This window comes from Hemicordylus capensis, chromosome 1 (genome assembly GCF_027244095.1).
Source record: "Hemicordylus capensis ecotype Gifberg chromosome 1, rHemCap1.1.pri, whole genome shotgun sequence".
NCBI classification, from domain to species: Eukaryota; Metazoa; Chordata; class Lepidosauria; order Squamata; family Cordylidae; genus Hemicordylus; species Hemicordylus capensis.
This window is the reverse complement of record NC_069657.1, coordinates 6,336,190-6,359,705: the sequence shown is the minus strand read 5'-3', so window position 1 is coordinate 6,359,705 and position 23,516 is coordinate 6,336,190. Positions and strand designations below refer to the sequence as shown.

The 23,516-nt window shown below is 49.3% G+C and overlaps 1 protein-coding gene across 1 annotated transcript in view; it reads left to right on the top strand.

Annotated features, from left to right (window-relative positions):
- Nucleotides 1-19,441: 19,441 nt before the first annotated feature.
- PTGDR (prostaglandin D2 receptor) overlaps nt 19,442-23,516 on the top strand; it is a 28,068-nt gene continuing 23,993 nt past the window's right edge. Inside the window, exon 1 of the mRNA XM_053283546.1 lies at nt 19,442-20,338. Coding sequence (XP_053139521.1) covers nt 19,442-20,338 — 897 coding nt within the window. The remainder of the gene's footprint in view (nt 20,339-23,516) is intronic.

The following is a 23,516-nucleotide window of genomic DNA, read 5'->3' as shown; positions in this document are numbered from 1 at the left end:
AGCAAAGTCCCTCCCCCCACGCAAGTCTCTATGCCTCTCACAGAGCACAAGGAGCTCATTGTCACTCAGAGTATAGAGCGGTTCTCACAATGCTTCCTAGGGGAGGAGAAGCCTTGCTCCGACCCTAGTGCGGGAGCTGTGTGTGCTCCCCACTGGCCATTGTGAGAATTCTGCAGGCAAGGCAGGAGGAGGGGAGAAGGATAGACTGCGAGTAGGCAGGGGATGGGGGCGGGCAGCAGTGGTGAACCCTGGTCCAGAACTTGCACCGAGCTCCAGAGGGAGGGAAAGTACACCCCGAGCCTCCTGCCTCCGTACCCAGCTCACAGTTCATTTTCTCCTCCTCCTACCTTAGGGCTGTTTTCCATAAACATCCATTTTGGGGTAGGAGGCAGCAAGTCCAGCTGTTCAGGCATGTGTGGAACCACCACCAGCAACCCAGCCTTCTCAAATCTCTTTTTCAAGCATGGCTAACTGAGAGTCTATACCTTGTTCTAACCCATGTAGGAGGGAAAGAGACCTCTCCTCACCCCCCCACCCCCGCAGGTGATGTAGGCACACACAGTCTCTTCACTTGGAAGAATGCTGCACTGTCTACCCACACAGCTACCATAGAGTTCTGTGGCCAGAGTGGTCGGCGGGGGGAGGGGGCTGCTGCCATCTTTAGGTTTCCCCAGGCTTCTGGTAGCACAATGCATGCTGGGAAGGTAGGGGCATGTTTGGAGGACCATCCACAGCAGGACAGGCCTTGCATCTCCCAATGCCAGTGGAATGCTGCCAGAGCCTCAGTCATCTGGATGTTGGGTTTGCAAAGCCAAACAGAGGTTCTGGTCATCTGAGAGCAGTGATGTAGCTGCAAATTCAGAAGTGCAGGTGCTCTCCATGACAGCCCTCATGGCCATGCCCATCCCAACAGCCAGAGAAGTGGAGAGGTTCTCGCCCTCCGTCCCTGCACATCCCACCTCCACTACACCCTGTCCAGGAGTCATGAGGTAGGAGCACTCTTGGCCTTCTGCCCATCCCCAGATGGTCATGTGAACAAACCTCTTGATTACAGAGTTCTCACTATGACCAACTGAGAGCATGCTCAGCTCTCAAACTAGGAGACTCCTATCCTTGTAATCAGCATGAGAACCGCCCTTATGAATTTATTAATAATAATGTTTTCGCTTGCCTTACAGTACAGATGGAACCTCAAACCAGCTAACAATCAATAGATAAACACATCATCATCACAAATTAAACCCCAATCAGCTAAATCCAAAGAGAGAAGTAGGGAGAACTCTAGTAACAGGACCAGCTGAAAAAGCCCAGTGGGAATACCACTGTAGCATGTAACCATGGTGGAACTGGTCTGTACACCTTATGCAGCCAGCCGACCCCAGTCTCCTTCCTGATATGCCAGTGGTGGCTTCCTATTTGCTGCCAGGGAGTGGATTGTTCCAGCCCTGAAGGCCATGTGTGTGTTGTCAACACATACGAGATTCCCATTCCAAGCCCTTCGTGCACACACGCTGGCTAAATGCTGTGACTGCTAAAATCACAAAACAGGATGCGCTCGTAAAAGACTGGAAATAGCAACTGCATATATTGCCACGATGGAGAAGTTGGTGGCATTACGGAAAGGCATAGAGGGAGGTTTCTTCACTGCTGGGCTTTCCCTGCTGCTCAGCTTTTCCCTCTTTGCCTTTCCCAGATTTTTCAGCAAACCGGAAGGTGACAAACCTTCGAAATGGAAGGTCTGCATCAGAGAGGTGACTAGTGCCACTTATAAATAAAAGCCCTGATTGCTCTTTAAAATAATGTTTCCTGAAACTAATGTTTCAGTTAAAAGGATGCTTATTGCAGAGCAGTGTGAGCTCTTTGTGTGAAGTCAGTTTTTGTATAAAAAGAAAAAGACGTTTCTGGCCCGTATTTCTAAATATACCCTAGAGTAAATAACGGGCGCTAGTAGGGATATGATCTGCTGCCGCCGTTTCTTTCCTTTGCGGGTCCGGGCCGGTCTTGCCGCCGTTTGTTTTTTTCCTTGGCCGGGCCGGTCCCACCCCCATTGTCTCTCCTCATCGGAGAAATCTCCTCCTCAACGCCGCTGTTGCCTCTGTCCTCCCCCGGTCTCCACTTCTCCGCCGCTGCCGCATCTGCCCTCCCCTGTTTCTGCTTGTTCTCCTTCGTTTTTGCGGCAGGGCCGGTCCCGCCACTGCCGCCTCTGCCCGGTCCCCGCTTCTCATCCTCCTTTTTAGCGGCTGGGCTGGTCCCGCCACTGCCGCATCTGCCCTCCCCGGTCCCCGCTTCTCCTTCTTTCGTCCCGGGAGACAACATGGCCGTCGTGTCTCTGTGGCCATATCTTTCTCGGACGTTCTGGGCATGCACTCCGCGCATGCCCAGAACAGCTGAGAAAGACATGGGCACAGAGACACAGGTGCACACCCTGGCTCTTTATTATATAGGATATATAATATATCGGATATATATACTCTCTCTCTCTCTCTCTCTCTCTCTATATATATATATAACAAAAAAAATTTACATGATTGACTGTACAAGCATTCATTTAAAAAAACCAACAAGGAACTGGCCCCCTCAAAAATGCAGAGTACAGATTGTGTGTGCTGCTGTATGTGCAAATAGAACATGTGAATAAGGATGTGTGTGCTCAGATCAGTAATAAAGTGTACCCTTTATGCAGACTGTGGTCTGATTCATACAGTTGTTCAAATCCAGGTTTAATGTGGGTTACCAACATTAGCATAATTGTGTGAAGCCAGGCCAAGGAGGTTTATGGCCCAAGATATGTATCTGAGATTCCTGCTTTGGCATGGATTTGCACAGTCAAGCAATGTCAGTAACCCACATTAAACCTAGATTTAAAGGACTGTGTGACTTAGGCCTGTAAATACCTTGAATGGAATATGTGGGTAGGATGCAAAGTGGACTGGCTCATGTAGAAGAAGGCAGTCCTTAAGCTATTGGGGTCCCGGCCATATAGGACTTTAAAGGCTAAGCAAGATGGTTGTCAAACTTGGGTCTCCAGATGTTGGGCCTCCCCACAAAAGCCTGGGAGATGATGAGAGTTGTAGTAGTCAGACAAAATCTGGGGATTAAAATTTGAGGATTCCTGGCTTACAGCATTGCTATTGTACAGAACAGGGAGCTCCGTTTGGGTAAGGTTTTTAGCACCTATTCAGTGTCCCTTTAGATTAGAGCCATTTGTACATTGAATTCCATTGTGGCTGGGGATTGTGGGAGTTGAAGTCCAACAACATCTGTGGACCTGTGTTTGAGAAGCCCTGGGCGAAGCACTTTGAATTGGACTTGGAAGCAGGCAGAGCCAACAGCAACTGGAAACTGTGAAGTGACTGTGAAGAGAGAGTAAAGGGTGTGTGTGTGTGTGTGTGTGTGTGTGTGTGTGTGTGAACATCCTGATACAAGCTCTGAAGTTACCTTGTTAAGTTAGATGAACTGCCATTGGGGGCAGAGCTTCAGTGCCTTGCATAGCTTATTGAATAGAAGCAGAATAAATTACGCAAATAAGCAAAGCCATACAAATCAACTGAACTTCCTAGGAAGCCGAGTTCTGCATTCCAGGTCCAAAGCCCTGAGGGTTTTGCTGTGCATGCATGGACTCACACAGCATGAGTGCTTATTGTCTGTCCATATTAACAAGAAAGAGATACTGCCAAAATACAACATCTGGGATACTAACAAATGCTGGGCTTGTACAACAGAGTTGCAATACCATGTAGGTAACAGGGGTTTTCTCAATTTCGCTATTGTGCAAAATTACTAGTACTTATATACTGCTTTTCAACAAAAGTTCTCAAAGCAGTTTACATAGAAAAATAAATAAGTAAAATGGCTCCCTGTCCCCAAAGGGCTCACAGTCTAAAAAGAAACACAAGGTAGGCACCAACAACAGCCACTGGAGGGATGCTGTGCTGGGGATGGGTAGGGCCAGTTGCTCTCTCTCTGCAAAATATATGAGAGGATCCCCATTTTGAAAGGTGCCTTTTTGCTCAGTTAGCAGGGGCACGATGCTCAGCTAGCAGTCAAAATTCCTGCGGAACATATGAAGTATGCCACAGGTGTTACGCCTGGTTGCACAAGCGTAAAGAGGAGAGCTGGTCTTGTGGCAGCAAGCATGACTTGTCCCCTTAGCTAAGCAGGGTCTGCCCTGGTTGCATATGAATGGGAGACTAGCAGTGTGAGCACTAAGATATTCCCCTTAGGGGATGGAGCTGCTCTGGGAAGAGCAGAAGGTTCCAAGTTCCCTCCCTGGCAGCATCTCCAAGATTGGGCTGAGAGAGATTCCTGCCTGCAACCTTGGAGAAGCCACTGCCAGTCTGTGTAGACAATACTGAGCTAGCTGGACCAAGGGTCGGACTCAGTATATGGCAGCTTCCTATGTTCCTATATGTTTGCACTAGTGCAGCAGTACTGGTCTGGAATGCAAAGCTCAGACTTTGTCACTAGTTGCACAACAGCCGTGCATTAGTTCCATATGCTTGCACAAGCTCAGCACTCCTCCAGACATCAATCAGTATTTTTATAGCAGAAAAGATACATTAAGCCGAGGAAGGAGGAGGGTAGGAAAAACATGGTGGGATAGTCTTGGAAACCAAAGCGAGGACCAGGAAGGGCAGCACGTGCAAGTTACATCCAAGGCTGAATCCAAGCCATAAAGCCATCAGAAGTCCCTTGCGAGGTCAGCTCAACCTTTCCCCTGCCGCTTGCCTTGGACAGTGGCCTGCTCCCAGTGTTCCAGAGACGTGAACAAAAGCATCCAGTTCCAGAGGGCTAATCCAGTCTCCTGATAATTGCTTCCAGCCCGAGACTTGGAAGTGTACAGGCTGCGCACTCCGCAAGATGATGGATTCAGAGCTTAATCTGTGTCAGGGCTTCGCTCTGGAACATGCACAGCAACAGTGATTAGACTCAGCTCTGGAGCAGCCCCAAAACTTTGAAAAATAAACATGGATTCTGGAAAGCTGGAGCTGTATCATGCACCAGGAGCCTTGGGCTGCTTCTCACAAGGAGTGCCCTGAATACCGCCCACAGCAGCCCCTCTTCTTCAGCCTCGTACCGGCAGGGGGTGTGAAGGGAAGGTTGCCAGCAGCCTCTGCGTCCCTCCTTGTGCTTCTTGCAAGGAGGAGAGGTTTTCCTTGCAAAGTTTGCATGGGTCAGATCAGTCCCAAAGAGCTGCCCCAATGACAGCAGTGGGGGGCATCTTGCTAGAACCCCAGTAACCTGCTGCCGGGGTCAATTGGGTCACTTTGCCTCAAGAAAGAGCCCCCCCCAAAAAAAAAAATCAGAGAGGAACTGCTTCCAATTTAGTGGCTGTCCAGAGTTGGCAAATACATCCAAGCATTTGCCCAGAACTAAGATTTGTGAGTGTTGGATTGAACTGGGTTTACAATCCCGGCTTATGGGGAAACTATGGCTTTGTTCAAGCCATAGTTTGCTCGGTTCTGATGTGACAGAGAACTATGGTTGGCTGCAAAATTGGAAGGACAACAGAACATATGGGGCAGGGAGGAAAAAGCACGTGAGAGCAGGGCCCACTCACGTAATACCAAATTGTGGGTTGGTAGTACATCTGAACTGAGTCAGGTGTGTGTCGATCTACTGTGATGTTTTCTTTTTTCACCAAATGCAGCCAAGGAAGTCATAATCTAGATGGGAAGACTTGCACTCGACCAGTCTTGACAATACTTTGCCGGCCACTTTGGGAGGTACGCCTGAAAATGTAAATGACAGAAATAAATAAATAAAAGTATTATAAATACCGGTCACAAGTGCATGAGGGAAAAAGCAGAGGGGGCTTTGCAACCCTTTCCCCTCTGGCATTTTTCCATTAAAAAATCACACCCCACCCAAGCTGCTTTCTTTAAAATGTGGGGAAATGCCTCCCACCCACCCCCACATGTGTAGGGAAGCAGCTTGTAAAGATAGTGGCGCATTTGGCAGGGGACACAGAATTAAGCAACTCCTTCTCTGATGGTGCGACATCTATATATTTAATTCTCTTAGCCAGCATGCGTGCCCAGGATTTGGCGGAAGAACTCTTGCGAGAGTTCCTGGCATTGGGGCAAGAGAGTTCGGGGCAAAAAAAATGGCGGAGGGTGGTGGTGGTGGGCTGCAAAATGAGAGGCAGCAGCGGGACGTCCTGGCCTGGCCAGGCTGGGCCGTCCCAGGTAAGGGGGAGGCAGCAGTGGTGGTGGCAAAGCCCGATCTGGCCGCCAGGGGCAGGAGGCAGCAACGGCAGCGGGCCGGCCAGCGAGACAAGAAACTGGCGGGGAAGTGGCAGAGAGACTGGAAAGGGGGTGAGTTGGAAAGAGTGTGGCGGGGGGAGAGAGGGGGGCAGGGGGGAGAAGGGTGAGATGAGAGAGAGGGGTGGGAGGGGGCAAGAGAGACTGGGGCAGGGGGGAGGGGGCAGGAGAGAGTGCAGCAGGGGGAGGGGGCAGGAGAGTAGGGCGGGGAGGGGGCAGGAGAGAGTGGGGCAGGAGGGTGAGATGAGAGAGTGGGGTGGGAGCAAGAGAGAGTGGGGCAGGAGGGTGGGGGCAAGAGGGGGAGGGGGAGTGGGGTAGGAGGGAGGGGAGGGGCAGGAGAGAGTGGGGCAGGAGGGGGAAGGAGGGTGAGATGAGAGAGAGGTATGGGAGAGGGAAGGGGCAAGAGAGTGGGGCAGGAGGGAGGGGAGGGGGCAAGAGAGTGGGGCGGGAGGGAGGGGGAGGGAGAGTGGGGCAGGAGGGAGGGGGGAACAGCCGGCCCCAAATAGCGCACAGATGCTCTGTGCGGGTCGGCTAGTAAATAAATAATGCTCACAAGATGATTTTCTCCTAAGAACATAGAACACAATAAGATCATAGAACACAAGAACATTCTTGCTGGATCAGGCCCAAGAACACCCATCTAGCCCCGCATCCTGTTTCACACTGTGGCCCACCAGATGCCCCTGGGAAGCCCACAGGCAAGAGGTGAGGGCATGAAAAGAGGTGACTAATAAGACATATGGTCTCTTCAAGATGACCTGGAGACCAACCTGGCTGCCTCATTCTGTACCAACTGCAGTTTATAGACTACGTACAAAGGCAGCCCCACAAAGAGTGCATTGCAGTACTCTCAAGTCTGGAGGTTGCCAGCATATGTACTGAGATAAATTTATCTCAAGAAACGGACGCAGCTGGTATATTAGCTGAAGCTGGTAATTTATCTCAAGAAACAGACGTGGCTGGTATATCAGCTGAAGCTGATAGAAATCACCTCTGGCCACTGCCTCAGCCAGAGACAAGTCACTGATAGAGCTGTCCTTCATGAATTTCCCTAAGCCCCTCTTAAAGCCACCCAAGCAAGTGGCCATCACCACATCCCATGGCAGAGAATCTCAAATGGAGTAGCCCCCGGAAACCAATAGGGCAGAAAACTGGGTCACCCACAGACTTGGGTGGATTCTTCATGTACCAGAGAACCCCCAGGTGTGCCAAAAATATTAGTGTTATCTAAAGGAAAGAAAACTAGTCCCCTGCAAAATGAGAAGACTGACAACTGTAAATGCATAAACCCTGGCAGCCTGAGGTAGAAGTCAGACAGAACGCTATAAAGGGGAAGAAGACTTCCTTCCGAAATTGGAAGGCCTGCCCAAATGAAGAGAACAGAAAGGAACACCTACTCTGGCAAAAGAAATGCAAGGTGATAATAAGGGAGGCAAAAAGAGAGTTTGAGGAACATTTAGCTAAAAGCATCAAGGGGAATAACAAAAACTTCTTTAAATACATCAGAAGCAGGAAACCTGCCAGGGAGGCAGTTGGTCAATTAGATGATGAGGGCATGAAAGGGATTATTAAGGAGGATATGGAGATTGCAGAGAAGCTAAATGAGTTCTTTGCATCTGTCTTCAGAAGAGGCTACTGAGCATATGCCTATGCCTGAACTGGAAGTCTCAGAGACAGAGGCTAAAGAACTGAGTCAGATAGAGGTGACAAGAGATGATGTTCTAAACTGTCTCAAAAAATTAGCAAATTGCCAGGGGCAGATGGCATCCACTCAAGAGTCCTTAAAGAACTCCTACAACTAGGCTCTGTACCGGAGTAGCAAATGTAACACCAATTTTCAAAAAGGGATCCAGGGGGGATCTGAGAAAATACAGGCTGTTTAGATTAACGTCTATTCCAGGCAAATTGAGGAAAGCATTCTCAAGCATAAAATTGTTAAGCATATAGAAGAACAGGCCCTGCTAAGGAGAAAGAACCAGCATGGCTTCTGCAAAGGGAAATCTTGCCTCACTTACCTTTTTGGAATTCTTTGAGAGTCTCAACAGGTGTATAGATAAAGGTGATCCAGTTGACATAATATACTTGGACTTTCAAAAAGCTTTTGACAAAGTTCCTCATCAAAGACTCCTGGGAAAACTCAGCAGTCATGGGATAAGGGGACAAGTACCTGTGTGGATTGCTAACTGGTTGAAAGACAGGAAACAGAGGGTAGGTATCAATGGAGAGTTTTCACAATGGAGGGAAGTAAGAAGTGGGGTCCCCCAGGGATCAGAGACTAGTGCTCTTTAACTTGTTCATAAATGATCTAAAAGTTGGGGCAAGCAGTGAGGCTGCCAAATTTGCAGAGGATGCCAAACTACTTAGGGTAGTAAGTTCCACAAGAGATTGTGAGCAGCTCCAAAAGGATCTCTCCAAACTGGGGGAGTGGACGACAAAATAACAGAAGCGGTTCAATGTTAGCAAGTATAAAGTGATGCATATTGGGGCAAATCCTGCAACTTCACATATATGCTGATCATAAACTTTGTTAGCCTCCCCATAACAAATTGTTCTCTGGGCAGCTCACAATAAAGGATTAAAACACACAATAAAAATGTTCAGCACATTAAATCATGGGGTTTGAGCTGTCAGTGACTGACCAGGAGAGAGGATTTTATAGCTGCTGGCCCGGTAGAGTGAATAGAGTGAATTGGCCCCGCGCCTTCCTGATGGAGGCTCTGTGACGTTGCTGGATTTTGGAGGCACAGACACCGGCAGCACTGCGGGATCTGCACTGAGACTGCCAGGTCCACAAGGAACTCTGCTAAGCCAGAAGATGAAGGCAGGACTGTATCCACAAGTTGTGCCAAGGATGTTGGATCTCCTTTTCCCTGAGTAGAGGGTCACCAAAGGTCTGGGTCATAGGGACATAGGAAGCTGCCTTATAGCAAGTCAGACCATTGGTCCATCTAGTTCAGTATCGTCCCCCTGCTAACTGAGCAGAGAGACATCTTTTGAAGGGACAATTCTCTTATATTTAGCAGGGGGAGAGCAACTGGCCCTATCCAACCCCAGCACAGCATCCCTCCAGTGACTGTTGCTGGTCTCCACCTAGTACTTCTTTTTAGATTATGAGCCCTTTGGGATAAGGGACCATTATTATTATTTATTTATTTACACAGCAAAATACAGTTTCTGATGGGGTTTTTGTTTTCAGTTTTTTAGAGGGTTTTTTAGAGCAATGGGTATATGGGGGGGGGGGGGTTAATATTGGAATATATTTAGTTATTTCTTGTTAGGTCCTGTAGAGGTTGCTGTAGATTCTTTCAATCTCGTTGTTCTATACAGGACAATGACAATAAAGATTTATTGTATCGTAGACAGGTGTTATTGACTGGTTTGTTTTATCCAGACATCGAGTCCTTCCCAAGGACCTGGGATGGCTGAATTTTATTGTCAATGTTGTTGCTGTTGTTATAGATATCGTCGCAGAATATAGGCTGTTCCCAGTAAAGTTGCTTTTTGTAATTGGCTGATGGTGATTTCTGTGGCCCCGATGGTGTTGAGGTGCTCTTCAAGGTCTTTTGGAACTGCACCCAGGGCGCCAATTACCACTGGGATTATTTGGGTCTTTTTCTGCCACAGCCTTTCAATTTCAATTTGTAGATCTTTGTATTTGGTGATTTTTTTCTATTTCTTTTTCTTCTATTCTGCTATCCCCTGGTATTGCTATGTTGATAATTTTCACTTGTTTTTCCTTCTTCTCGACTACAGTTATATCTGGTGTATTGTGTGGCAGATGTTTGTCTGTTTGTAGTCGGAAGTCCCATAATATTTGTACATCTTCATTTTCTGCCACTTTTTCAATTTTATGGTCCCACCAATTTTTGGCTACAGGTAGCTTGTACTTTTTGCAGATGTTCCAGTGTATCATCCCTGCTACCTTGTCATGCCTTTGTTTGTAGTCAGTCTGTGCGATCTTTTTACAACAGCTGATTAGGTGGTCCACGGTTTCATCTGCTTCTTTACAAAGGTGGCACTTGCTGTTTGTGGTTGATTTTTCTACTTTTGCTTCTTCTTCTTCTTCTTCTTCTTCTTATTATTATTATTTCTTCTATGTAAACCACTTTGAGAACTTTGGCTGAAGAGTGGTATATAAATAGTAGTAGTAGTAGTAGTAGTAGTAGTACACAGTTGACAGCAGTTTCTCCATGGTTGCAGGCATGAGTCTTTCTCAGTCTTATCTTGGAGATACCAGGGAGGGGATCTGGGACCTTCTGCATGCAATCAGGATACTCTACTTCTGAGCTACGTTCCCATCCCCTAAGGGGAATATCTTACAGCAGACAGCACTCACATGTACTCCCCCATTCAATTGCAAACCCAAGAAGACTCTGCTTAGCAAGGCAGACAACTTATGCTTGCTACCACAAGACCAGCTCTAATCACATAGATCAGCTCTCCTCCCAGGGTCTTCCCATCCTGTCTCATTCTCTGAACTGTCTGCTTCAACTGTAAGTTGTGGGAGTCCTGTATCCAAGGTCATGACACCATGCCATGTGACCACTAGAAGGAAGCCTTCAAATCAGATTTCTCAGTTTGGGAGGAAATGACCACTGGTCTCAAGTGTCCCCGAGTGAAGTTGAAAATCTGAGCAACGGCCTCCAGGAGAACAACGCTCCATCTCCAATTTCCAACTTCTTGAAATCTTTGTGATGGCCAGGAAATTTAGGACCAACAAAAGGAAGTACACCGTACATAATTAATCTATGGAATTCTCTGCCACAGGACGTGGTGATGGCTAATAGCTTGGATTGTTTTAAATGGGGCTTAGAGAAATACATGGAGGACAGGGCACAGGTCTATCAATGGCTACTAGTCTGTTGGCTAGGGGCCACCAGCAGCCTCAGAGGAAAGATGCCTCTCAACCCCAGTTGCAGGGGAGCAACAGCAGGAGAGAGAGGCGGCCTTCACCTCATGCCTGTGGGCTTCCCAGAGGCCCCTGGTGGGCCACTCTGTGAAACAAGATAGGCCTTGGGCCTGTTCCAGCAGGGCTGTTCTTACAGTCTCCACTGTGGGGCTTACACAAACACAAGTGGCATCTGTCCCAAATGATGGGAATGCAATATTTGATCCAAAATATTCCGGGCAACAGTCACCCAATATCCCTTTCAAATTAAACACCCATTAATGTTCAAACAGACTGAACTAATGAGCTGAGGCCAATTGTATCTTTACTGAAGAAAAGTGTTCGGTTAGCGAGAGGACCCACATCAGAGCTTCCTGCTCAGTTGGCCAGTAAGTAAGCACACTGTACGTTCCCAGCAAACACCTTCATGGGACCTTCATGGACTTATCAGCAGTCTTTGATAGGATCAACCTTGACAGAGTTTGGCTGAAGTACTGGTGTACAAATGTTGACAGAGGTTTTTCTCCTGGTGCTAAAGGAAGCCTTTCCCCCCTTGTAAAACAGCACCTGCAAGGGGACCTAATCCAGATCACGAGGGAACCCAAAGGCACCCCTGCCTCACTTTCTGACGGGAGCCACCCCGGAGAGTTAACTATCAATGCTACTCTGATTCTTATGAAAGTTGAAGCATCACATCACGCTGGAAGGGCCTCTGTCAATATTTGCACGCCACAACTTTAGCCACAATCTGTCATTGTTGATCCTATCTTAAGCCATTGACAAATCTGTGAGGGCCTCATAAAGGTGTTGCTTGGAATCCATGCTGTGTTGACTTACTGGGCGACTGAGCAGCAAACGCGGGGCTATTGTGTGCTTCTCTCGCCCAAACCCTGCTGGTTCCTCAGCTCTTCATCTCAGTCCCTTCAGCAAACAACAAGCATAGGATTTGGATGGTGGATTGGACAAATGTTGCAAGCATCTGCCTGGTTGCCTTTTCCATTGATTGGGACTGAAGTACTCCGTTCCCTCCTTTAGGCAACTGGCCACGTGCATTGATATGAGTGAACCATTCCACCAGTTTGAGACCCCAAGAAGTTTTCAGGGGCAAGCCCTCCTCACCTAGACCTCCGTTTCAGTGCAGACCATGGATGGTGCTTTTAACTCCATCCAGAGTCACCTCAGGCCAAAGGTGACCCTGGAGGAAGCAGACCCTGGATGAATGTTCTTTCGTTCATTTTTCTTCCCCAAGTAGAGAGATCCGATACGAAGCTGAAACCATACATCACCCATGGCCTCAAAAGCCTGTTCGAAATGCACTTCCGAGACACAGTCTGTGTCTCCGGTCCAAATTTGACTCCTTTAGAATGGTATGTGGCTCGGTTGCCAAGATTTCGATGGCTCCCTGTGAGTTGCTGCAGTTTCTTGCTCAGCCCAAAGCAGTCGTAAATAATGTGCTTTTTTCTTCTTTAGCAATGTTTTCGTTGGCAGCAGAACAATAACATGTGCCTAAGGTTTGTAGGGCGTCAAAAACAATGATGTTTCCTGCAGCTCGCCTCTTCCTTTTAGCTTGTCTGTACACCTTGCCATATCAAGCTATGGGAGGTTTTAAGTGGTTGTTTGGAAGTGACCAAAAACACCCACCATTTTTCGGTCAAAGATTTACACGGTTCTTCAATCTCATTAGAATCCTGCGGTAAACTGTGTCTTGTTTGGAGGAAACCAAGGACATTGACAAGCTGAGTTCAGAGGAGCACAACCACCAAGTCCTATGAGGGATGGCTAATGGAGCTGGGTATTTTTCATGTGTGGAAGAGAAGACTAAGAGGAGATAGGAGAGCTACCATCAAATATCTGGAGGACTGACCCATGGAAGAAGGTGTGGATTTGGTCTGTTTCCCCTGAGGGCAGGACTAGAAGCAATGGGTTGGAATTACATGGAAGCAGACGGGGCGTAGCAAGATTGGAGTGGGCCCAGAGACCAGATTTTAAAATGGGCCATCCCATCACTGAAGAAAAATATATAAATATAAATATATAACATCATCCTAAATTATTTTTAAAAGGTTTTGTAAATTGTGGATGATGATGCTTATTAATAATAATAATAATTCAGTTTCTATACCGCCCTTCCAAAAATGGCTCAGGGCGGTTTACACAGAGAAATAATAAATAAATAAGATGGATCCCTATCCCCAAAGGGCTCACAATCTAAAAATAACATAAAATAGACACCAGCAACAGTCACTGGAGGTACTGTGCTGGGGGTGGATAGGGCCAGTTACTCTCCCCCTGCTAAATAAAGAGAATCACCACATTAAAAGGTGCCTCTTTGCCCAGTTAGCAGGGGATAGATGCAAGCCATGTAATGGTCCTAGAGAAAGACATGCTGTTCTGGTAGCTCCAGGTCTTAACACTCACATCAATTTTGGAGGATGAATACAATGGAAGGAAGCCCAGGAAGGTGCGTGGCTGGGGGAGTCAGTCATCTGACGCCTCGGGGGGGGGGGCAGACAACTGTCTCCCTTTGCCCTGTTATAGTTACGCCCCTGGAAGCAGATTCAGGCTAAACATTAAGAAGAATCTCCTAACTGTACGAGCTGTTGGGCTGTGGAACTCTCTGCCTCATGCAGTGATGGGCTCTCTTTTCAGCTCTCTCATTCAGTGATTCTATAATTCTGTGAAAATATCTTCAAATTTGACCTGTAGGTTGTAATCCCATTTGAATCGCCAAGGCTCCTCTAGGGCAGGGTGGGGACAACAACCAGAGGCTCTGCAGCTGTTGCTGGGCTACAACTCCCAGCAGCCCCAACCACAGGCTATCCACTCCAAGGGTTCCTTTGTGGCCAGCCCCTGGTTTAGAAGACACACTTTCTCCAATGAATTCCCACAAAGGGGAAAGACGTTGTTAGAGACTGGTGGTTACTTTCAGGATGATCTCATTCCATGAAATTCTGACTGAACAAAAAAACATCACAGGTAACATATAATCAATGCTACTTTGTTCCATAAAATGTGTACAGTCTCTGAAAATCTCCTACCTAGATAATTTTCATTGCACATTTCTCAATGGTATTTCAAAATAATCTTTAAAGGTTATCCTAGCCTCATTTAACTACTTTGTCCGTAGCATTACGAGATAAAGGGCCATTCCCCAGGCAACAGTCTCAACCCTATAGCTATCTCATGAGTACCTTATCTAGCATTAATATTTCCTGCTAAAACAATTGGAAATGTAATGTAAGCCCACCACACCTAGCTAGCTTTGAATTCCCAGCCTCTCAGGCATAAAACCCGAGCTTGTAGAAAGAAATGGACTCATTACCACAAATTAACCTAAATGCTTTTGGCCAAGTAAGACACATGACCGGAAAGGAAGCAGAAGTGCATTTCAATCCCTGAGCCTCTTAATGTAAAACTGTAAATATAGCCATATCAAGCTTCACTTTATTTTTATCTTTTGATGTCAGCCTACAGGAGATGCTCAAATTCCAGAGATTTCGCTCTTCACTTCAGGTTTCATGCAATACATCTGAAAAAAGATGAATCCTTTAATAATTTGTCCTTTAATAATAAGTGACTGTTGCTGGTGTGTGTCTTATGTTTCTTTTTAGAATGTGAGCCCTTTGGGGACAGGGAGCCATCTTATTTGTTATTTCTCTTTGTAAACCACCCTGAGCCATTTTTGGAAGGGCGGTATAGAAATTGAATTTTATTTATTTATTTATTTGATCGTTGTTGATATTTCTGTTGTTCACCAGCTAGAGACTTTGGAGTCGGCGGTGTATAAGAAGTTTAAATAAATGAATGAATGAATGAATGAATCCAGAAATGCATCCCTCTGTTGGCCCAATGCTCAGTATTCAAGATGACTTTGCAAGGACCCCACAACTTTCAGCTGGTCAGAGAAAATTCTCACATGGCCAGTGACTAATCAGATTGTTGGGGGACTTGGTTCTAGGCGTGCCTGGTCCGAGCCCCATCTCCTAACACCCGAAGTGGCAGGGTGGGCTGCTTCCCGCTGCCATCTCTCTCCACCAATCTCCCCCCATTTCCCTACCACTAAGGACTGCATCGTCCTTGACTTGCTTTCCCCAGGATTGGACATCAGGTTGCCCTCTACTGAGCTCAGTGTACCAGGAAGGGGGATGTTATTGTAAGTGTTATGGAATCAGATGACCTGCATTTCAGGCAGGTTAAGTGGACGCAGCTCCCTTTCTTACTGCCTACCGAATTTCCCACAAGCTCAAGGCTTGTTGGTTCCTCCTAAACCAAGTCCTCCTTCTTGCAAGAGAGATGAGGCATTTTGGTAAACAAGGCGGTGACCTTACTTCTGCCCTTGGCGTGAATTTTCCCCACTCTGGTATACTCCATAGAAGACTTGGGCTCAGGGGACACAACTATAAATAAGAGCATCTCCTTTTCTGTTTGTTTTTAGGAGGACCCTGAAGACATACCTGTTTTCCCAGGCCTTCAACGAAGACCAAATTTTTAAATTTTAATGCGTTTTTATCTATTATGATTTTTATCTTTTTTATGAATTTTAAATGTTTTCTACTTTCTTTCTTTATTTTACATTTATATCCCGCTCGTCCTCCAAGGAGCCCAGAGCGGTGTACTACATACTTAGGTTTCTCCTCACAACAACCCTGTGAAGTAGGTTAGGCTGAGAGAGAAGTGACTGGCCCAGAGTCACCCAGCTAGTTTCATGGCTTTTATGTTAATTCTGTACACAGCCTAGAGATTCCAATATTGGGCGGTATAGAGATTCAATCAATCAATCAAATATTTGTGTGGGTGTTGGGCGTATTCATTGGGAATGAGCCACCTGCCCCCAGAGACAGCCAAGGCCCACTTACCAGTCGGCCCAATGGCCACCACTGCAAGGCCCCACCACCACTCCACTAATCTCCCTGTGATTTGGGGCCAGCCACTTCCTCAGTCTCCCACCATTGGCCCACATTTCCCCGGCGGCTCTTGTGACCACAGCCAATCAGCCCCCCCGCCTGGTGATGCAAAAGCCTGCCATTAAATGGCAGCGGGTCCTGCTAGCGCAGGGCTGCTCAGCTTTGGCCCTTCTGAAGATGTTGGCCTACTACACCACCCAGGATCCCTGCCTATTAGCCACTGTGGCTGGGGATTATGGGAGTTGCAGTCCAAAAACAGCTGGGGGGCCTAAGTTGAGCAGGCCTGCAGCTAGCGGCTCCTCCTGAGAAGCCAGCGGGCACCAAAGGTCACTACTCACTCACCGGAGAGCTGTGCTGTCCGCAGGCTGGCCAGTCGTCAGGTAGATGAAGCCTCTACAGGGCTTCTTACATCCCTGCTTGGGCTGCAACACACTCAGCCCAGATGGACGGACACAGGATAAAGCAGCTTCTTCTGTACCTAGCCGAAAGGGCCTAGATTCACCTAAGCTTTCCACTGTGGTTAGAGTAGGGCTGGGGATAGGAACCTAGGAAGTTGCCATATACTGAGTCCGACCCTTGGTCCAGCTAGCTCAGTATTGTCTACACAGACTGGCAGAGGCTTCTCCAAGGTTGCAGGCAGGAATCTCTCTCAGCCTTAACTTGGAGATGCTGCCAGGGAGGGAACTTGGAACCTTTTGCTCTTCCCAGAGCAGCTCCATCCCCTACTAAGGGGAATATCTTGCAGTGCTCACACATCAAGACATCTCCCATTCATGTGCAACCAGAGCGGACCCTGCTTAGCTAAGGGGACAAGTCGTGCTTGCTACCACAAGACCAGCTCTCCTCCATGATAAATTCCTCTAGTTCTCCCACCATAATAAATTGTGGCTGGGGATTATGGGAGTTGTAGTTCAGCAGCACCTGGAGGGCCAGGTTTGCTCAGCCCTAGGTTAGAAGGACCCAAAAGGTTGTGGCTGCGAATGTCTGCTTACACACCACCACCACAACAAATAGTTATAGACCGTGTTTCAACGAACGTTTCCCAAGCGGTTTACATAGAGAAATAATAAATAAATAAAATGGAATGGATTCCTGTCCCTGAAGGGCTCACAATCTAAAAAGAAATAGGAACATAGGAAACTGCCATATACCGAGTCAGACCATTGGTCTATCTCTAACTCAGTATTGTCTTCACAGACTGGCAGCGGCTTCTCCAAGGTTGCAGGCAGGAATCTCTCTCAGCCCTTTCTGGGAGATGCTGCCAGGGAGGGAACTTGGAACCTTCTATGTTCTTCCCAGAGCGGTGGCCCCATCCCCGGAGGGGAATATCTTGCAGTGCAAGATATTCATATGCAACCAGGGCGGACCCTGCTTAGCAAAGGGGACAAGTCATGCTTGCTACCACAAGACCAGCTCTCTCCTCTCCTAATGTACGGTAGACGCCAACAGCAGCCACTGGAGGGATGCTGTGCTGGGGGTGGATAGGGCCAGTTGCAACTGGGAGACCCTGCTCCATCAAGAGAATCACCACGTTAAAAAGGTGCCTCTTTGCCCAGGTCGCAGGGGTTAACACTATCGCTTCCCATCTCAGCTCCGAACCCTTCTGAGAAAACAAAGCAACTGATGCCTAAAAGGCAAATATTATTGTCTCTCCTGTCACCAGGCAAAGCAAGAGGGCACCGCCTTCCTCCAGCAGCAGAGCAACAGCCCTTGCCAAAGAGCCTCTCCCGGGCGTGGAGAGGCGGAGAAACGAACCTCCAGCCATGCTGCTCAGCTGTGGGGCTGCAGCCCATCCGGCCAGGCTTGCCCTGACCTCCAGAACTCTGCCTCAGTCGCACGAGCGGACAAGGAAGGCCGTCCCCTGCTTGTGGGTTTCCCAGGAGTTTCTGGCTGTCCACTGTTGGAAGCAAGATGCTGGACTGGATGGATGCACTGACCAGCGGCACTCTGCTGGTGTTCCTCTGTCAGGAAGGGAGGACTGCCATCCACTATAAACCTTAAAGGGTTCAAAAATATTTGGGAGCTGTAGTCTCAGCACGCACAGTTCAGGTAGGTGTTGGCAAGAGAGGGAGGGAGGGAGGGAGTCTCCTCTGCCATCTGCCCTGGAAGAAAGCCCTGCTTCTTAATTCCGTCCAGGTAGGAACAAGCTGCAGTGGCCTGGTGGAAATGCAAAGGCGCTCTGCACATGCTCAGGGGTATTTTCTTGACTTCACTCCAGTTTCAAAATGGTATTGACATGGGGCGGGGGGGAGGGCATTGGGTGATGCGACATGACCTGGCTTAAGGAGGAGGGTGCAACTGGGAGACCAAGAATGACGAGAAGCAATTTCCCCTTGACTTAAACCCTGGTCTAGCACTCGGATCTGTCCCTCCCCATGTTCCCTGACCCTGAGAAGCCCCCACCCCAATGAGGCTGTAAAGGGTGCAGCCCTCGCCTTACCCTCCTGCACCTTCGGAGTTTGCTTCTTGACTGTCCCTATAAGAAAAGGAGATTCCCCCCACCCTGAGAGAGCCAGCCCCTGGATCCTGTTTGCAACTGCCCTGCTCTACGACCCTCTGGCCACGCTGGCAGGGGGTGATGGGAGTTGTAGTCCAAGAGCATCAGGGACCCAAAGTGTAACAGCCCTGGCTCAAGCAAGCCGCCGGCGGTGAAGAGCCTTTGCTTGAAATGGGCCCAGCGAATGTCTGCAGGAAGTGTCTCCATTTCTGCTCCAGGGTGAACAGAGAGATTGATTGCCCTGTTGTGTCTGTGTCAGGAGAGACACAATCGTTAACTTTCAAAACTAACCCTGTGTAGTATCTGAGCTATTTGTGGAGGCGCATTTGAGACCACTGGGGCTGCTGGCCTTTGGGGGGTTTTGCGTTAGTACTATTGGCCGTTCCAGTCTAGGGCTCTGACCTTCCTAGCTCGCCCAGCCCCACCCAGCTGGGGGACTTTTGGGGCGCTGGATGCTCCGGGCGACCTTAAGCCCCGGTGGCGCCTCTCGGTGCCCCCCCCCCCCACTCCGTAGCCCCCAGCTACTGCCGGGCCCTCCTTCCCCCGACAGGCTGGGCCCCTGCCTGCCTCGGTCTCCGTGGGGACAAGGCGGGGGGGCCCTGCTTCTCCCCCCCACCCGGCCGCACGAAGGGTTGGCTGGCGTCCCTCCTCTCGCCCAGCCAGCGGCCTCCTCCCGCCCCTCCTTCCTTCCCTCGCGCCGCGCCTCTCCCGCCCCGTCCACGGGTGTCGAGTGCCCGTCCACCCACCCTTCATAGGCAGGTCTTCTCCATCCGTCGCCGCGCCACCCCCGCCCCGAGCCCCGGCTCCCCGCCCCGCAGCCGCGCTCAGTGAGTCCGCCCGCGCGTTCCTTGGAGGCGCTCGGCGGCCGCCCGGCTCCGCTCCCTCGCCCATGGACGGTTTCGCCTACCGGTGCCGCAGCAGCCAGAGCCTGGAGGGCGGCCAGTCGGCGCTGCCCGGCTCGCTGCTCTTCTCGACGGGGCTGGTGGGCAACGTCCTGGCGCTGGGCTTCCTCTGGAAGCACCACCTGCGCGCCCGGCTGCAGCGCGGCGGGCGGCGCCCGCGAGTGTCCGCCTTCTACCTGCTGGCGAGCGCCTTGGCCACCACGGACCTGCTGGGCAAGTGCCTGCTGAGCCCCATCGTGCTGGCCGCCTACGCGCACAACCGCAGCCTCAGCCAGCTGTGGCCGCCTCCGGCCGCGAGAGCGGCAGAAGCCGTCGGGGCGGTCGCGGCGGGCGGAGCAGAAGGCGAGCCCGGCAGGCTGTGCCAGCTCTTCGCCTTCCTGATGGCCTTCTTCGGCCTGGCGCCCACCGTGCTGCTGCTGGCCATGGCGCTGGAGTGCTGGCTGTCGCTGGGCCACCCGTACTTCTACGAGCGCCACACCAGCCGGCGCCTGGGCGCCCTCCTGACCGGCGCGGCGGCCGCCCTGTGCGCCCTCTTCTGCGCCCTGCCGCTGCTGGGCTTCGGCGCCACCGTCCAGTACTGCCCGGGCACGTGGTGCTTCATCCGCATGGCCGGCGGCGGCGGCGGCGGGCGGGCCTACGCGGTGCTCTACGCCAGCCTGCTGGGCGCGCTGGTGCTGGTCATCGGCCTCTGCAACCTGGGCAGCATGCGGAGCCTCTACGGCATGGCGCGCCGGCGCCAGCCCCCTCTCCGGAACCCGCTGGCGGCTGGGGCGGAGGACGCGCCGGCCGGGATGCCTTGCGCCGGCCGTTTGGAGGAGCTGGGCCAGCTGGTCTTGCTGGCCCTCATGACCGTCCTCTTCACCGTCTGCTCCCTGCCCTTGATCGTGAGTAGCAGCAAAGCCGCCGGACGGTGGGGAGGGGTGGCGGGGAAGAGCTGGTTCTTCCAGGCCGCGCGCGCGCCCGGGGAAGCCCCAGCCGTCTGGGCGGGTCCGTGTGCGCTCTCTCTGTGCGCCCTCGCGCTCTCCTGCCGGCCCGCACACCTCCCTGTCCACGTGCGGAGCTCCCTCCACTCCAGCGCCTCCCTTCAGGGCTGGCCTTAGGGCCTGGCAAGCAGGGCGACCGTCCAGGCCCCACTCTTTTAACCCCATTAGAAATAACTGGAAGGGAGGGAGCCCCACACTGGCTGATTTGTCCCGGTCCCGTACCCCACCTGGGCCCTCTAAGGACAGCCCTGCCTTCCTAGCCTTCTTCCCCGTCCTGCTACCGAGGCGATTCTCTGCGCGCCCTTCCTCACTCTTTGCAAGCGATGAAGCGAAGGTGGCAGAAGATACAGGGACGAGGAAAGAGGCGGGGAGCGGAGATCGAGCCCAAGCAGAGGCAGCTTTTGGCCAGTCTGATGTTCCCCAGAGTCAAACGAGGCCGGTGGCTTCACACCGAACTTTCTTCTTCTTCGTTTTCTTCTTCTTCTTCTTCACTGAACTCTTTCTATTTTTATTATTATTACTTCTTGTTTACACAGTCAGACAGGTGTTATTGACTGGTTTGTTTTATCCAGACATCAAGTCCTTCCCAAGGACCTGGGATGGCTGAATTTTATTGTCAGTTGTTATAGATATTGTCGCAGAATATTATTATTATTATTATTATTATTATTATTATTATTATTATTATCCCAATGTTATTAATAGCCCAATAAATTATCCGTGTTTTCCAAGCGGCCTGGCTTTTTACACTGTTCCCCATAGTGCAGAGGTTCTCAAACTTGGGTTCTCCCCAGATGTAAGACCACAACTGCCATCATCCCAGCCACCATTGTGGCTGGGGACGATAGGAGCTGTAGTCCCACAATACCTGGGGAACCAAGCTTGAGATCCTCTGCCATAATGGGTGCTGTTGAATGTCAGAGATTTAGGAATATTTGACAAACCTTAGTCCAGGCTTTTAAATACCCTGGAATGAGAATAAGAATTGCCTATGATGAATAAGAATCTCCTCTAGGAAATCAAGTAGTGATGCTTTTGTGAAAGATGCCGGTGCTTTCCCCTCTGATTTGATTTGATTTGATTTGATTTTTATACCGCCCTTCCAAAAATGGCTCAGGGCGGTTTTCCAGCCATCCACCAGTTATCTGCTGCAAGTCACTATCCTAGGTGTGTGTGACTAAAGTAAAGTTGTGCCGTCGAGTCACAGAGCCCTGTGGTTGTCTTTGGTAGAATACAGGAGGGGTTTACGATGGCCATCTCCCGCACAGTGTGAGATGATGCCTTTCAGCACCTTCCTGAACCAGCATCCTCTTGCTCCCTAGGCAAGTTACTTCCCCGCTGTGCCATTAGGTGACTAGGAAGGGTCATGTACACTTTTGTGGGCTGGTCTCGTGTGTAGACTTTACTGCAAGATTGACTTTGGCAAGTTGGCACTTAAGTCTTGCTGTTACATTTTAAGGGAACAATATAAAAGCTTAGTGTTTATTTAAAAGTGCTTGTCCTTCAAGATCCAGAGAGGTAGCTATGCCAGTCTGCAGTCGCTTCAAACAGCAAAGACCTTAAGACTAATGCAGCAGAAGCTTTTGTGCACTAAAGTCAACTTTATCAGATACAGAAGAATGCAATGTGCAATTTACAACCAAATTATAAAGTGACATTTTAAATAGCAGTGTTTTGAAGTACAGCGGTGTGCTCAGTTTTGCACAAAATTAGGCTGTCTAACTGTTTACAGCCAGTTCATTCATTTATTCATTTGGTGCATGGCACTTTCCAATGTACAAGGGAACAGGTCTCTGTTCCAAGGAGATTACAGTCTAAAACTTTATTCAAGGAAGGCAACAGAGGGAAGTGGGGGGGAGTAGGAAACAGGGACTGACCGAATGAGGCTGTAGCTTTGCACATAGTCGGTGCCAGGTTGCTATCTGGGGAAAGACCCTTTTTTGCCTGAAAGCCTGGAATGCCTGCTGCCAGTCAGTGTAGACAACACTCGGCTAAGCGGACCAGCAGTCTGACTCAGTCTATGACAGCTTCATACATTCAAGAGTATATTTCAGCTACATGTACTTTTTTACAGTAGGACCTGAAAACTGTGCCAGAAGCTTCTTGGAAAAAGTGACTTTCCATCGGCACTGGTTTGTCTTTCCTGCACAGTGTGCTGGCATTATTCCCATACCCCACTGCAGCAGTGACCAAGGGTGATGGATAATTTGACGTGCTCCCTGCATCTAGCTCCTGTTTCTCCAGGAGGACAGAGTTGTTTACCTGCAAATCTTGGAACCATTGTGGCTGTAGTCACACAGGGTGCTATCCTGGCTTACCACCAGAGATGTGGGGCTGAAAGTTTTCCGTGGAAAAATTCCCCATACTTTACTTTTCCATGGGGAAAAATTGCATTTCTAAAATGCATTGTTTCATAATTTGCATTAGTAACAATCAGTGTTCCCTCTAATTTTTTTCATCTGTGCGCAGAATGAGTTTTGTTCTGGGTGACAGCATCAGAACATGACTAAAGTGTGTGTGCATGTGCATTCAGGATGGGGCCTTCCAACCTGGGTGGGATCTAAAATTAACTGAGCAGACATTTAAAAAACTTGTGTGCTTGCATACATGCGCATGCCTTAGAAGGAACACTGCTAACAATAGCCGAATTCAGATATTAAGCTGTACAAGTGTACAAATATTTGTACACTTGTATGTGAATTTGTGTGAATGACAGTACAGGTCTGTACCTGTGTACGCTGTACGCTCGTATGAGTATTGAACATAACATGTGAATGGGCCTCATGAATGAATGCCAGTGCAATGCAGAGCAAGCAAGCGTGGCAATTTCAAAGTCATAATTAAAGTTTTCCAGGTGATTATCTCTAGGGAAAGTGTAAGTGTGTATTTTATTGACTTGTAAGAGGAGGGTGATATGATGGATTTTTTTTTAAAAAAACTATACATATAGCTCAAATAACATGCCAGATTGGATCACAATCTATTTAAGGTGTCAGGAAAATTTGCATTGTATCATTTTCTGAGAAAAATATTGTGCAGATTTATGCAAACAAGCGTTAAAAAAAAATTGCATGGGGAA